The sequence below is a fragment of the Mizuhopecten yessoensis genome, unplaced genomic scaffold (genome assembly GCF_002113885.1).
Source record: "Mizuhopecten yessoensis strain PY_sf001 unplaced genomic scaffold, ASM211388v2 scaffold10979, whole genome shotgun sequence".
Lineage (NCBI taxonomy): Eukaryota > Metazoa > Mollusca > Bivalvia > Pectinida > Pectinidae > Mizuhopecten > Mizuhopecten yessoensis.
In genome coordinates, this window is record NW_018408817.1 from 1,287,718 (window position 1) to 1,302,003 (window position 14,286).

Below are 14,286 nucleotides of genomic sequence, written 5' to 3' on the forward strand. Positions count from 1 at the left end.
GAGATGAGTGGGGGGGTGGGGGGAGATGAGGAAAACTTGTAGTTACTATGGAGAAAATGTTACATGTAAGGTTCAGAGTTATTTGTTCTGTGGAATTTTGGCAAACTTTAGAGGGTTTGATGTAATCACAAGCTACATGTCATGGCATAACACTCTGGGGTCTGATGTCATACCCCACGTGCTGAGAGGTCATTACTGGTTAAAAGGTCAAGGTCAAAAGTCCCATTGTACTGTGTATAATGATGTTTATCTTCGAAGAGTGTTAAAGAATATCTGGGACCTGTCAGTGTCTTTTAAACATTTCATCCCAATAAAACATTTATCCATATTGATATTTAGTGCTTAAAACATTCATCCCAGTAGGTATTTTATGGGGTGTAAACTTTATGTATGACACCTATACTACCAGAGGGAGCTATGGGTCTATCATCAACTTTTCATTTAAAACTTTTGAGAGAAGTCCAAGAATGACTTTAATAACTGATTACATTTGGCATGGAGCATGCCAGGGCCTCAGAATTATATTTTTGTATAAAAAGATACGGATTTGGCTAACCTATGGACAGAGGGTCTCTAGAAGACTGTTCCTTATGAGTTTAAATTGTTCTACCTTATTTCTCAGGGCATCCCTGGGCTAAGGGAAATCAGTTTTGTATGAGGTTAGTGTGGTAGAGCATCCCTGGACTAAGGGAAGTCGGTTTGGTATGAGGTTAGTGTGGTAGAGCATTCCTGGACTAAGGAAAATAAGTTTTGTATGAGGTCAGTGTGGGAGAATTTTGGTGTTTCTTAGAGTTGTATAAAAACATTTGGGTGGTCTCCTGGGGTTGTTTTTACTTTTTGTTGTTTCTTTTTTTCCAAGGGCAGTACAGGTGTTATGATTGGAGTTGATTAAAGGGTGATATAAGTAAGTCGGAATAAGTCGGTCTGGAAAATGAATTTCATGCTGTACAACTTCACATAGATTCAGTTACAACTCGTCTGAATTACGCACAAAAAAAACATGGGAGAAAAAATTAACATTGCGATGTTTATATAGTATGGCTGTGGAGCTTTGTTGTGTATCCGACTGTTGTAGGACCTGCGTGTATAATTGTCTACGTACACACTGAATACGTGTCATGTATCAGGTATTTACTGTTTATATATAACTGCTTTTACTGCTGAGCGTGTTTTCGTGTTAGGCCGTTATAACATCCCATAATACTCTTACATGCTGAGGTTCAGCTTTTTTCTCCCGTCTACAAAATCCTGTTGTATTATGTTCAATTACAGACCTGGTGTTTTTTCCAAGACAGAAAACTTTCGCGAGCCTACAGGTTGCGCTAATTGTCTTTATTTCCCCGAATGTCTGGTACAGAGCCAAAAATAACAAAAAATTACGCCGAGGCATTCCTACCGGGTCCTACTGCTCAACAGAACTCCTGTTTGATGCATCACAGTGAGGAAAGAAATTTAACGACATTTTGAGATTTTATTATGACAAATATTTTTATGAAGACAACCAGCTCTGATATCCCTGTGGGAGTGAGTAGAACTAATTTCAGGTTATTTATTTGAACAAGACTATTTTTTTGGAAGTGCACCCACTAGTAGATAAGGCCTGGAGTGATGGGCGACTCTTGCCGTCCTCCCCTGTGAGATATGGGGAGTTGGAGATCAAGCAGGGAAGAGCTTGTGGAGAGAAGACGATAACATTTTATGAATGAATTCTTATCTGTTGTAATGAGGGAGAACGTTTTTGATGAAGGAGGGCTGCCCCTATCCCCTTTCCATCTTCTGCTCTGCTCCTTCATTATTTCCCTGGCACCTTGAAACAATACTTCTCCCTGATCTCCTATCCCACACAGTCTACTGACACCCCCTTCTGTCCATTCCCACTCCCCATACGCTCTCTCTTACATACCAAGGTCCTGATGATGGCCACATAGCAGGCCGAAACATGTGACAGTAGATAACAGGTCCTTGTGGTGTTGAGGTTCCTTTATTTCTCTATTATGTTTTATTAGTAAGGATCTCTATAGAACCCATTCATGGATCCAACCTCGGACGGATCCACCCTAGGACGGATCCAACCTCGGACGGATCCACCCTAGGACGCTCCCGCAAAGTTCTACATTAGGAGTGTTGGATCACCTATTATTTGTTATCCTCTTACATAATATTACTAACAGCAATGCTTGGAACATTGGTTGTTTTGGTATTGTTATACGACTGACTCGTCAACAAATTGAGTCATAAAGGGACAAGTTTGAAATATTGAAAAACTAGTGGAAACTATTTTTATTAATCATTGACACATTTGAAAGTTCCACAGAATATATGTATTGTTAATGCTCAGGTGATCCCTTCTCAAGGGAGATAACTCTTAACACAAATCACAGGTATAATGTTTAAGGCAGCATATATCCTTAACTCTAACACAAATCACAGGTATGACATATAAGGTAGTATATATCTAATCTCTAATGTAAATCACAGGTATAAGGTAGCAAATGACCTTAACACTAATGTAAATCACAGGTATAAAGTAATGTATATCCTCAACACTACAAAAGTCACAGGTATTATGTAAAAGGTAGCAAATGACCTTAACACTAATGTAAATCACAGGTATAAAGTAAGGTATATCCTCAACACTACAAAAGTCACAGGTATTATGTAAAAGGTAGCAAATGACCTTAACACTAATGTAAATCACAGGTATAAAGTAAGGTATATCCTCAACACTACAAAAGTCACAGGTATTATGTAAAAGGTAGCAAATGACCTTAACACTAATGTAAATCACAGGTATAAAGTAAGGTATATCCTCAACACTACAAAAGTCACAGGTATTATGTAAAAGGTAGCAAATGACCTTAACACTAATGTAAATCACAGGTATAAAGTAAGGTATATCCTCAACACTACAAAAGTCACAGGTATTATGTAAAAGGTAGCAAATGACCTTAACACTAATGTAAATCACAGGTATAAAGTAAGGTATATCCTCAACACTACAAAAGTCACAGGTATTATGTAAAAGGTAGCAAATGACCTTAACACTAATGTAAATCACAGGTATAAAGTAAGGTATATCCTCAACACTACAAAAGTCACAGGTATTATGTAAAAGGTAGCAAATGACCTTAACACTAATGTAAATCACAGGTATAANTTGTAGTGAAGGGGTACTGTAGATATTTGTGGTGGAGGGGTACTGTAGATATTTGTAGTGGGGTGTACTGTAGATATTTGTAGTGAAGGGGTACTGTAGATATATGTGGTGGGGGTGTACTGTAGATATTTGTAGTGGAGGTGTACTGTAGATATTTGTAGTGGAGGGGTACTGTAGATATTTGTAGTGGAGGGGTACTGTAGATATATGTGGTGGAGGGGTACTGTAGATATTTGTAGTGGAGGTGTACTGTAGATATTTGTGGTGGAGGTGTACTGTAGATATTTGTGGTGGGTTGGTGACTAACACAACAATGTTAGTAGGGATATTGGAGATATTCCATAAGAGGTCAGTGTATAGAATTTGATTTGTTTGTGGTTTTACGTCCTATTAACAGCAAGGGTAGGGTCAGTTAAGGACGTGCCAAGTTTTGGCGATGGAGGAAAACCGAAGTTCCTGGAGAAAAAACACTGACTGACGGCCAGTACCTGTCGACTGCCCCATGTAGGTCTCCAAACCATGACTCATTGGCCGAGGGCTCATGGTAGCATATTGTCAGACGCCTTTAAGCTACTTGGCCACCACAGGCCCTCAGTGTATACAATCAACCACTACTAGAACATGGATATCACACAACTGTCATGTGTTAAAATGGCTGTGGGCAAGAACAGAATTAAATGTTTTCATCTTGAAATTGTTTAGTTTTTCAAGCCCTCAGCAACTTGCTGATGTCAATATGATACCAAAAAAAAGGGGCTGTTAGAAATGTCAGTGTCCGATGAATAGGTATGAAAGGGTGGAGATTTTGGTAAAACATTAGTTGGGAGATTTGTTGGATAAATTTATAAGAGTAAAAATGTATTTATAAATGACAAATATCGGTTGCATCATTCGAAACAAGGTTTTCGTGCAATAAAAGTTTCCTTGAGTTGCTTGAGCTCAAACTTGGTACACATATTGCTTACCAATATACCTTGAACCAGTTCGCATTTCAGAAGTTTACGTGCTGTTTTTGTATGGTAATGCTTGAAGCAATAATGTTCAACATATGTAACTGGTTTTTCTGTCGAGTTTCAACGTTCCACATTTTGGCATATCTCACTTGACATAGCAGGCCAAAACACTTTTCTCACTAAAAGCGCTGAGCAGGCGACAAATCCACTCCTTTGGAGTTCTTGTTTTAAATCAGTAAATAGCCTTTGGTTTCTGGATCAGAATGTATAAACAGGATGTTGACGCAGGAGTGACTATTCGATCAGGATGTCCAGGTCATCTTTAACTAGGACGTAACATTTATAATTCATATCGAGAAAGGCATGCTGGTTTTGTCACCAAATGTGAAGAGGATATTGAGAACAACGTCAGCCAGGCCACTTTATACGCTGCTGCACATGGCAACATAGTTTTTCAGAATTGGTTGTATGTTCGTTTGCTCCTTAGAGAGTTTATCCTTTTGAATATAAGGACATGTATGTTCCATGTTTTATGTTCGTTAAAACTGTTTGTTTTAGAATTGTTCTATTTGTCTGTATGTTACCAGACATATTGGTCCCTGAGCTGACATAGCTGTTGTACCTACACACCGCCGACATACATACACAAATACAAGCCAAACCTCATTACCAGACCAGTGCTTTTAAATTTTTCATGATAGCCGAGTTGTTCTCGGTCCTCTGTGTTGTGTCCAGGGTTCATAGCGTGGGCATTGGCGTCCCACACTCACCCAAAAAGTATTTGACAGAATTACAAACCATTACAAGAGACGAGCCCCTCACTAGATTAACGCATCAAGTGATAGCATGCATTTGTCAAATTGGTGTTACCCAAAATGGCTTGAGTCATTCAAGTGTGAAAACCACCAACTGTAACAGCCGCTATGTGACTGCTTATTGGATTTGTAGCCTTGTGTAGCATTTGTTTTCAGCCAGTATTAAATTTACAGCGCGATTGAAAAATGGCCATTGGAATCGCTGCGGACCATGATAGGTCCAAGTCATGGTGATACGCCGCGGAATTGTTACAGAATCTTGGCTTGAGGTGTTAATCAGAAAGATCATTCGCTTCCAAAGAAACAGGCTACAATTTCTCCATTTGAATCGTGTAGCGCATGTCACACGGAGAAGGTCTCGGCGGAGCGATGGGACATTCTCTGCTACTTGAGTGACAGGTACAGCTTCAGTTTCACTTAGCACTCCCAGGCTACGGTAGACACCATCAAACGCCACCTTTGATTTAATTAGAAATAATGTGGGTGTGAAAGATTTTACTAAAATTGTCTCCAGAAAACATTACAGGATATCCCTCGTTAATTTAATTAAGATGATTTAACTCAAAGACTATTTTATTTTCATATCTTTGTAACTGAATTTTCTTCTCTTTTAATCAAATTTAAAACTGTAATTTTCAGTAACTTAATTATTTAACCATTTTGATTTTACCGACAGATTTCCTTCAACCATGATAAATATATAATATCAAGATGAAATCATATCATCACAATTTGTGGATTTATACATCTAAACACATTAAAGTTGAAGTGGGGAAAAAAGACCCACTTGATTCCGACGCTATAAATTTGAGTCACACATCCAGGAATGTGAATCAAGTGAGCAACAGCATTATGATCTGTCACAGATTTTCTGATCCTCTGAGGTAAACTGGTGTTAGGATGGTTACATAATTACGATCTGTCACAGATTTTCTGATCCTCTGAGGTAAACTGGTGTTAGGATGGTTACATAATTACGGAGGGTTCTGCTGTAACTCGAGTCACCACAGACACATTTAGGGACCTGTGATGTCATGTTGAGTCACATTGAAGAAATCTGCATATTGTTCAAAGATTCTTAGCACATTAAAATCTGAGACTTGATTTAGTGTTTGACTCCGAGGAAGTTCTGTAAACTGTCATGTTTCCATTCCCTCCCCCTCTCCCCCCACCCCTAATATCCCCTCTCTGGCTTCTGCAAAGAATTCACCTAGTGCTGACTTTGCCCATATATAGCTGCTATAACTACTAAATGTATATTTCAGATATAAGCCCATGTTGTATTCCCAATGGTATTCAGGAGAAATAAGAATAAAACTAAGAAAGAGAGGGGGGAGACAAATTTCTATTTCACTGTAGAAGCTAGATGATCAAACAGCAACAATAAGGCTTTTGTGTAGCATTTCAAAACAACCATGGGAGAAAATACAAGGTGGTCCAAGTAGTTTCTGTTCAGGGAAAAGTAAAATTTAATTACCTATTTTGAAGAGTGCATCAATTGTGTTATTTAAGAAATCAGATGTAAATGCTCTTTCTGATGCAAAATTTTCCATTTAATTTTTTCAATTCCAAATTTAGAGATAAATCAAGACATGTCTCTAGATGAGGAAGCATTGTTATTTAGAAATAAACCGAGGAACATAGTCAAATGGTAATCACCAGAACAAACCACTTCTCTTCACTGAAATGCACATAGAGCCATTAATAGGTACCTAATTAAGGAACTTCTGTAGTTATTCATGTTTTTGTTTGGTTTCCCAGTTCACAAGAACAGTGTGGTTCTTCGGAGATTTTTGCTGGAGGAAAACTATTAACTAAGTTCTAGTTGTTGACAGAGGTGTATTCCCGCGGCTCTCAGGGCTGTAGGTAATTTGTAGTCAGCATCATTTACTGCTTTATAAAACGTCCTATTAGGAATAAATGACATTGATATGCTACAGGTTTATACGGCTTGATAAAGGCTAATTATGGATATTTTTACCATAGTGACCTCCCCCTCCCACCTTTCGGGTGTCTTAACCACCCCCTCCCCAAACATCCTGACTGATTGGAAGCCATTAAGATCCTTGTATTAGATTGTATTGTGTATTGTTATGGACATACGGTTGTGGTCAGTTTTATGACCATTTTAACGATTACTTTCATTAGATGTAATGTAAACCAGTACACGTGTCATTATCAGCCCCAAGTGTTAGGATCACTTACATTTTCGCGTTTGAATTGACATGTCTTGATGATGTAAAAGACCTTTTCATTTGTCGATGTCTCCACTCCAAACAAAAATCTTTTTGTCAAGGTTGATGATATTTTAGTCTATTTTCTTATCAAACAAATTTTAATAATTATATAAAAATGTTAAGACTTCTCCCGAGGTATTAATGTCGCTGACAAATGACTGCCGAGATTACTGAACACTTATTATATACCAGGGCGTTGTCACAGTTTGTCATGTAAAGATACGGTATTAGTGCCGTTTAATTACGGTGATAAGGCTTAGTAGATAAAGCTTCTGACGGTGTCACGATAAATGTCTCCACATTTTACACAGCTTTAGTAAATCAGGGCTAAGACCCAAGTAATATATACGCAATGTGAAATCTTTAGATGCATGTACATGTAACAGGTTAGAAAATATCAACATTACGATATGCGAATGAGGCGCAATCTATAGTTGCATGAACAAGGCACATGGCCTTGAGCCAGTGAGCCCAGCAGTAAAGGATGTTGTGTGGTTCATGCTGTTAGGAGTTGCAGTTTGTTCATGACTTTGATCCTGAGATCAAAAGTTCCAGAGGGCTTGTGAGTTCTCAAGTGGTAAGCCAATCTGTATCACCAGAGAGCTTGTGAGTTCTCTAGTCGTAAGCCAATCTGTTTCACCAGAGGGCTTGTGAGTTCTCCAGTCGTAAGCCAATCTGTATCACCAGAGGGCTTGTGAGTTCTCTAGTCGTAAGCCAGTTCTCTAGTCGCAAGCCAGTTCTCTAGTCGTAAGCCAGTTCTCTAGTCGTAAGCCAGTTCTCTAGTCGTAAGCCAGTTCTCTAGTCGTAAGCCAGTTCTCTAGTCGTAAGCCAGTTCTCTAGTCGTAAGCCAATCTGTATCACCAGAGGGCTTGTGAGTTCTCTAGTCGTAAGCCAATCTGTATCACCAGAGGGCTTGTGAGTTCTCTAGTTGTAAGCCAGTTCTCTAGTCGTAAGCCAATCTGTATCCTGATGATGCTTATTTTCAAATATATTTGGTTTTTCTAAATAATAAGTATTCATTATTTAAATTTTAAAGATTTTTTTATTTTATTTTAGATTGGCATTAAAAGGCATTTTACTTTTTGTATGAATTGCAAAGAAACTCTTCAGTTCTCCTTCATGTTGGCCTATGGAATAAATCTGACCTGCATATAGGGACGTCGATCTGCTATTATTTAGGTGGGGTTGTCATGGTGTTATTATTTTCTGACATTACTCACGACGATCGGATCTGTTCAGTGTATTGCAGAGTCGTAAACTTTCGTTGGCTGACAACAGCGAGTGGTAATCCTGGCACCGTTTAGAAGTGCCAAACACTTTAGGTGTAATACTAGAAAATCAATTTTTATATCGTTTTGTTGAAATGTTGTGTCGCCTTGTCACTTACAGAAAACTGTAGATCTTGCAGTGACATTTTGGCTGCAATAAGTTGTGAGGTAGTCTGGTGCTCAGCGTATCAACGTCTTTACAAAGTTGGCTGAATTTGTCAGTGTTAAACCTGTTCGTAGTTACAACAATAACCGGTTCTGATCAGTATTATCAGCACCGCATGTGGCTCCCTCACAGCATCTGCATCAGTTAGCTGACCCATCATACACATTGAATTGGTTTTACCTGTATTCTCCCTAATGTCTATATAAATACAAAAACAAACAAAATTCTTAGAAAATAAATTCTTTTTCAAGTCAGATTTGCAAATTATGGGGAAGAGAGGGATTGCTTGTCCCGCATAAAGGAAAGGGGACGTTTGTAAGAAAGGGGTCCTTATTAGCCTTAATACGGTTTTACATTATGGGGTATTTCTGTTCACTTAAAGGAAAGGGAAGGCTTGTAAGAAAGGGGTTCTTATTAGCCTTAATACGGTTTTACATTATGGGGTATTTCTGTTCACTTAAAGAAAAGGGGACGTTTGTAAGAAAAGGGGTCCTTATTAGCCTTAATATGATTTTAAATTATGGGGTATTTCTGTTCACTTAAAGGAAAGGGGACGTTTGTAAGAAAGGGGTCCTTATTAGCCTTAATACGGTTTTACATTATGGGGTATTTCTGTTCACTTAAAGGAAAGGGAAGGCTTGTAAGAAAGGGGTCCTTATTAGCCTTAATACGGTTTTACATTATTTCTGTTCACTTAAAGGAAAGGGGACATTTGTAAGAAAGGGGTCCTTATTAGCCTTAATACGGTATTACATTATGGGGTATTTCTGTTCACTTAAAGGAAATGGGACGTTTGTAAGAAAGGGGTCCTTATTAGCCTTAATACGGTTTTACATTATTTCTGTTCACTTAAAGGAAAGGGGACATTTGTAAGAAAGGGGTCCTTATTAGCCTTAATACGGTATTACATTATGGGGTATTTCTGTTCACTTAAAGGAAATGGGACATTTGTAAGAAAGGGGTCCTTATTAGCCTTAATACGGTTTTACATTATGGGGTATATCTGTTCACTAAACGGAAAGGGGACGCTTGTAAGAGAGGGGTCCTTATTAGCCTTAATACGGTCAAACATATGGAGTATTTCTGTCCTTCGTTTACTTACATAAACTTTTTCACAGGTACAACTTTTCACTTTCTGCACTAATAATAATCCATGTTATAGGGAACCCTTTAGCTTGTCTTTTCTGTATTCCCCGAGATATCCTCCCCACACGGTAATTTAGTTTGTATGGCCTGCCATGATGTGTTCATAAATTCAGGTAAAAAGAGCGAGACAGAAATATTGCCGTACAAAACCTGAGTTCATATTTTCAAAATAAAAAATCTTGCGTTCCCCATGATATCTTGTAAACCTAGCTATATCATCTGAAAAAAATCTCTGTAGTTCCCCAAAGATATTGTGTATGACTCATGTCAAATCTAAACGTTTCCAAAATGACAGATTCTGTTCAATGTTTACCCACAATTTTCTCGATCAGTCTCTGTCTGCTTTAATTGTCACAATACTTCAAAAAGTTTACGGCAGTGATTTATACATGTTCCTCGTTAGATCTGGATGTGCACACGAGCTACGCCAGGCTTCAGCCATTTCCAATAATATAGTTTGATTTGACAAACTGATGCATGTAGAATTGCAATAGAATTGTCTGGGGAAATACTTCTCTTTTTTTTCAGAGTTTTCGTTTAAATGATACTGGATTGAAAGAGAGCGATATATGCTCTATCATATCTTCGCAAAATACTTTCCATTCGTTTTCAAGGTTTGATTGATGTTATTTTAAAAGAGTCTTTTACCAAACATGATATGGGCAGTCATCCAAAATGGTGTGATTGATAAACACAAATGGAGAAATGAATGCGTTTTACTATTTGTCTGCGAAATCTATCAACAGCGATTATATTTCATTGTTACGATTGCTATTACATTCGGTTCTACTTTTTGCGAGTTGTCTGAGAAAGCTATTGCAAAGTGCAATCCATTCCTTTTCGCTGGTCAGTGCTAGATACGACACAAATAATAGATCACACTTGTCTCGTACTAAACATATTCACTATTGTCAGCTTGATGTTACAAATTTTGAAAATTTTATTTTTACAAAAAAAAATCTGAGAATTTATACAAAAGTATACGATATTGATACATAATTTTTTTTCTGAACCTAAACAATCCTAAACTTGTACTGGTTCTGTACTTGTGACAATTTTATGGGGAACTGTTCCGACACATCCTACCCTTGTATGATACTGTGGAGTCGGGGAGGTTGTGTTGAGGTCTCCATCAGTGACAGGTGTCAAAGCTGTTAGGAGAAAACTGTGTCTTATTGTCATGTTCATATTTAACAGGAACCCGAGGGATTAAACCTCACATATCTGGGGACGAGGGAATAAACCTCACATATCTGGGGACGTGGCATACTGACTGAAGTTTTAACACTTACACTTTACTGAAACACTAACTAATGAGTCATTCTTTCCCTTACGAAACTTTCCAAAACGTTTTCTTCTCTTCAACGCTCTTTTCCCTCCGAAACTTTATTTTCTTCTCTATAACGCTTCAACAGTCATAGGTATATATAGTGGATATTCAATGGTTCCTCGATTTTAGCATATCATTGTTTCAGAAACGACGTAAATTAAGGTATGTTTGGGACATATGTAGCTATATTATGTATGAGATAGACTGATCCATTGACAGATATTAGCCTTAGCTGCTGGCTATGATCAATGTGTCCAGACTACGATAAATATAGAGTACTTTTTTACTTGTTTTATTAATAAATCTATAGAAGGATGGCGATGACTAAATCATTTTGCTTCCTGACAATGTGGTTATTATTTTGTGATTATCTAGATCGCCTGAGAAGATGGCTGATTTTAAGTGATGGTTTGAGGGGTGGGCAATATTATGGGATGATTTGAGGGGTGCGTCATAATATGGGATGGTCTACAGGAATGGGTAATTTTATGGGATGTTCTGAAGGGGTGGGCAATATCATGGGATGTTCTGAAGAAGAGGGTAGTATTATGGGATAGTCTGAGGGGATTTGAAATACTATCGGATGGTTTTAAAGGATGGTTAATATATGGGATGGTCTGAAGGGATGGGTAATATAATGGGATGGTCTGAAGGGATGGGTAATATTATGGGATTGTCCGAAGGGGCGTGTAATATTATGGGATAGTCTGAAGAAGAGGGTAGTATTATGGGATGGTCTGAAGAAGAGGGTAGTATTATGGGATGGTTTGAGGGGATGGGAAATATTATGGAATAGTGGATGTAATTCTTTGGTGGTCATTTTATAATGATTGACCAGCTAAAAAGGAAATGTTGGTAACTGTTTGCTGACTATTAAAGTTCAGTGTTGTGTTGATTGAAGTAATTGTAATTGTAGTTCAAATGACTACAGAAAACATTTTTATCCAGGTACTAATAGTACACATCCTGGCTCCGGCTTGTCCAGGGACTAATAGTACACATCCTGGCTCCAGGCTTGTCCAGGTACTAATAGTACACATCCTGGCTCCAGGCTTGTCTAGGTACTAATAGTACACATCCTGGCTCCAGGCTTGTCCAGGGACTAATAGTACACATCCTGGCTCCAGGCTTGTCCAGGTACTAATAGTACACATCCTGGCTCCAGGCTTGTCCAGGGACTAATAGTACACATCCTGGCTCCAGCTGCACATGTGCTGGAGTAAACACCTATCATACTTGTCCTGGTTCTGGTCATTTTTATAATCGGACATTGCTTGATGAAGTATTCTTGTTTATATATTGTAGGATTTGACCTGTCTATCCCTGGATACCCCCGCTATTCCATGCTGCAGACATCTCCGGAGAGGTACAACTTGTACATAGTCAACACCACGCTCTGGGACGATGCCACGTTTGAATGTCAGGTGCTCCCAGCCCAGGGAAACCCTGCTCTCCAGGCCTCCGCCCAATTAACCATATTAGGTAAGGTCTAAATCAGCCCATTTATCTTTAAAATACATGACCCTGCCCACTTCAAAATTTAAGATAAGGTCCTTCTAACTTCACCATTAAGATAATGTCCTGCCCACTTCACCATTTAAGATAAGATCCTTCTAACTTCACCATTAAGATAATGTTCTGCCCACTTCACCATTAAGATAATGTTCTGCCCACTTCACCATTTAAGATAAGGTCCTTCTTACTTCACCATTAAGGATAATGTCCTGTCCACTTCACCACGAAAGAATAGGACCTTCTGACTTTTATTTCAAACATTCTGACAGTTAAATGAATGAATAATTGACTTTAAAACGTGTATGTTCTGCCATAATCAAATTGTCAATGATCACATCAGGAAAAAGTTCTGTAAATGACAAAGATGTTATGTCTCATTTGCAGTGCCTCCAGAAATGCCCAAGATAGTCGGCCATCCCAATGGTTCAATTGTCAACATCCGACACACAGACGCGATTGTGCAGCTGACATGTGAGGTGCGGAACGCTCGTCCCGCGGCTAGTATCACTTGGTACAAAAATGGGGTTGTTGTCACGGAGAATGTCGAATACACTGTTGAACCAATCGCCAATGATAAACGTGAGAATGCCCACAACACACTCACGTTGACACCCGACTTTCAATCCAAGGAGCACGGAGCTATCTACACATGCAAGGGCACCAACGAAGCGATCAGAGGTCAATTCCTGGAGACGAGTGTCACCATCAATGTCCAGTGTAAGTATAAAATACAAGTACCGTGGCTAACTCTCATCAAGTAGTTAGGGCACCAACGAAGGGACCAAAGGTCAGTTCCTGGAGACCAGTGTCACCATCAATGTCCAGTGGAAGTATAAAATACAAGTACCGTGTCTAACTCTCGTCAAGTAGTGAGGGCACCAACGAAGTGACCAAAGGTCAGTTCCTGGAGACCAGTGTCACCATCAATGCCCACTGTAAGTATAAAATACAAGTATCGTGTCTACCTCTCTTTCACCAAGGCGGCTGGGGTTTTATTTAGTGACCGGTATTTCACATTCCTCCAGACCCCTATGCATCTCTATCTGGACCAACAGTGTAACTTATTTCGTAACTGTTGTAAAATAAATAAGAAGTTACAGTTAAAAGATAATGAAAAAATGTAACTAATGGATGGTATGAACAAACAATACAGCTTGGATATTTAATGGTAATTACATCAGAATGGTTTGTAAGCAATCTGTTAAGGATGATTCTGCTATTAGTTATAGTTAATTTGTCTATGGAAATTCATTTAAAAACAATATGAAAAAATATTTTTTAGTTTATAATTATTTAATATTGATTTTTCTCACATTCTAAGATTTGATTGTTATGATATCCTTAATGTTGTTATGACGTTCCATTATCTGAATTTATGTATTTAGTAAACTTGATGTTCAATTGAGATTTCTAGGTAAAATGTGTAATCCAAAAACAATCTTTTCACAACATTTGGTTCTTCTATTGCATTGGTGTCAGGTGAGATCTCCCTCGTTCCACTGTCAGGTGAGATCTCCCTCATTCCACTGTCAGGTGAGATCTCCCTCGTTCCACTGTCAGGTGAGATCTCCCTCGTTCCACTGTCAGGTGAAATCTCCCTCGTTCCACTGTCAGGTGAGATCTCCCTCATTCCACTGTCAGGTGAGATCTCCCTCGTTCCACTGTCAGGTGAGATCTCCCTCGTTCCACTGTCAGGTGA

The 14,286-nt window shown here is 38.6% G+C and overlaps 1 protein-coding gene across 16 annotated transcripts in view; it reads left to right on the forward strand.

Moving 5' to 3' along the window:
* LOC110464274 (nephrin-like) overlaps positions 1 to 14,286 on the forward strand; it is a 376,492-nt gene that overhangs the window by 330,615 nt on the left and 31,591 nt on the right. For all 16 annotated transcript variants that reach the window (XM_021519388.1, XM_021519399.1, XM_021519401.1 and 13 more), the window contains 2 exons: positions 12,378 to 12,554; positions 12,972 to 13,304. In XM_021519388.1, the coding sequence (XP_021375063.1) occupies positions 12,378 to 12,554; positions 12,972 to 13,304 (510 nt within the window). The remainder of the gene's footprint in view (positions 1 to 12,377; positions 12,555 to 12,971; positions 13,305 to 14,286) is intronic.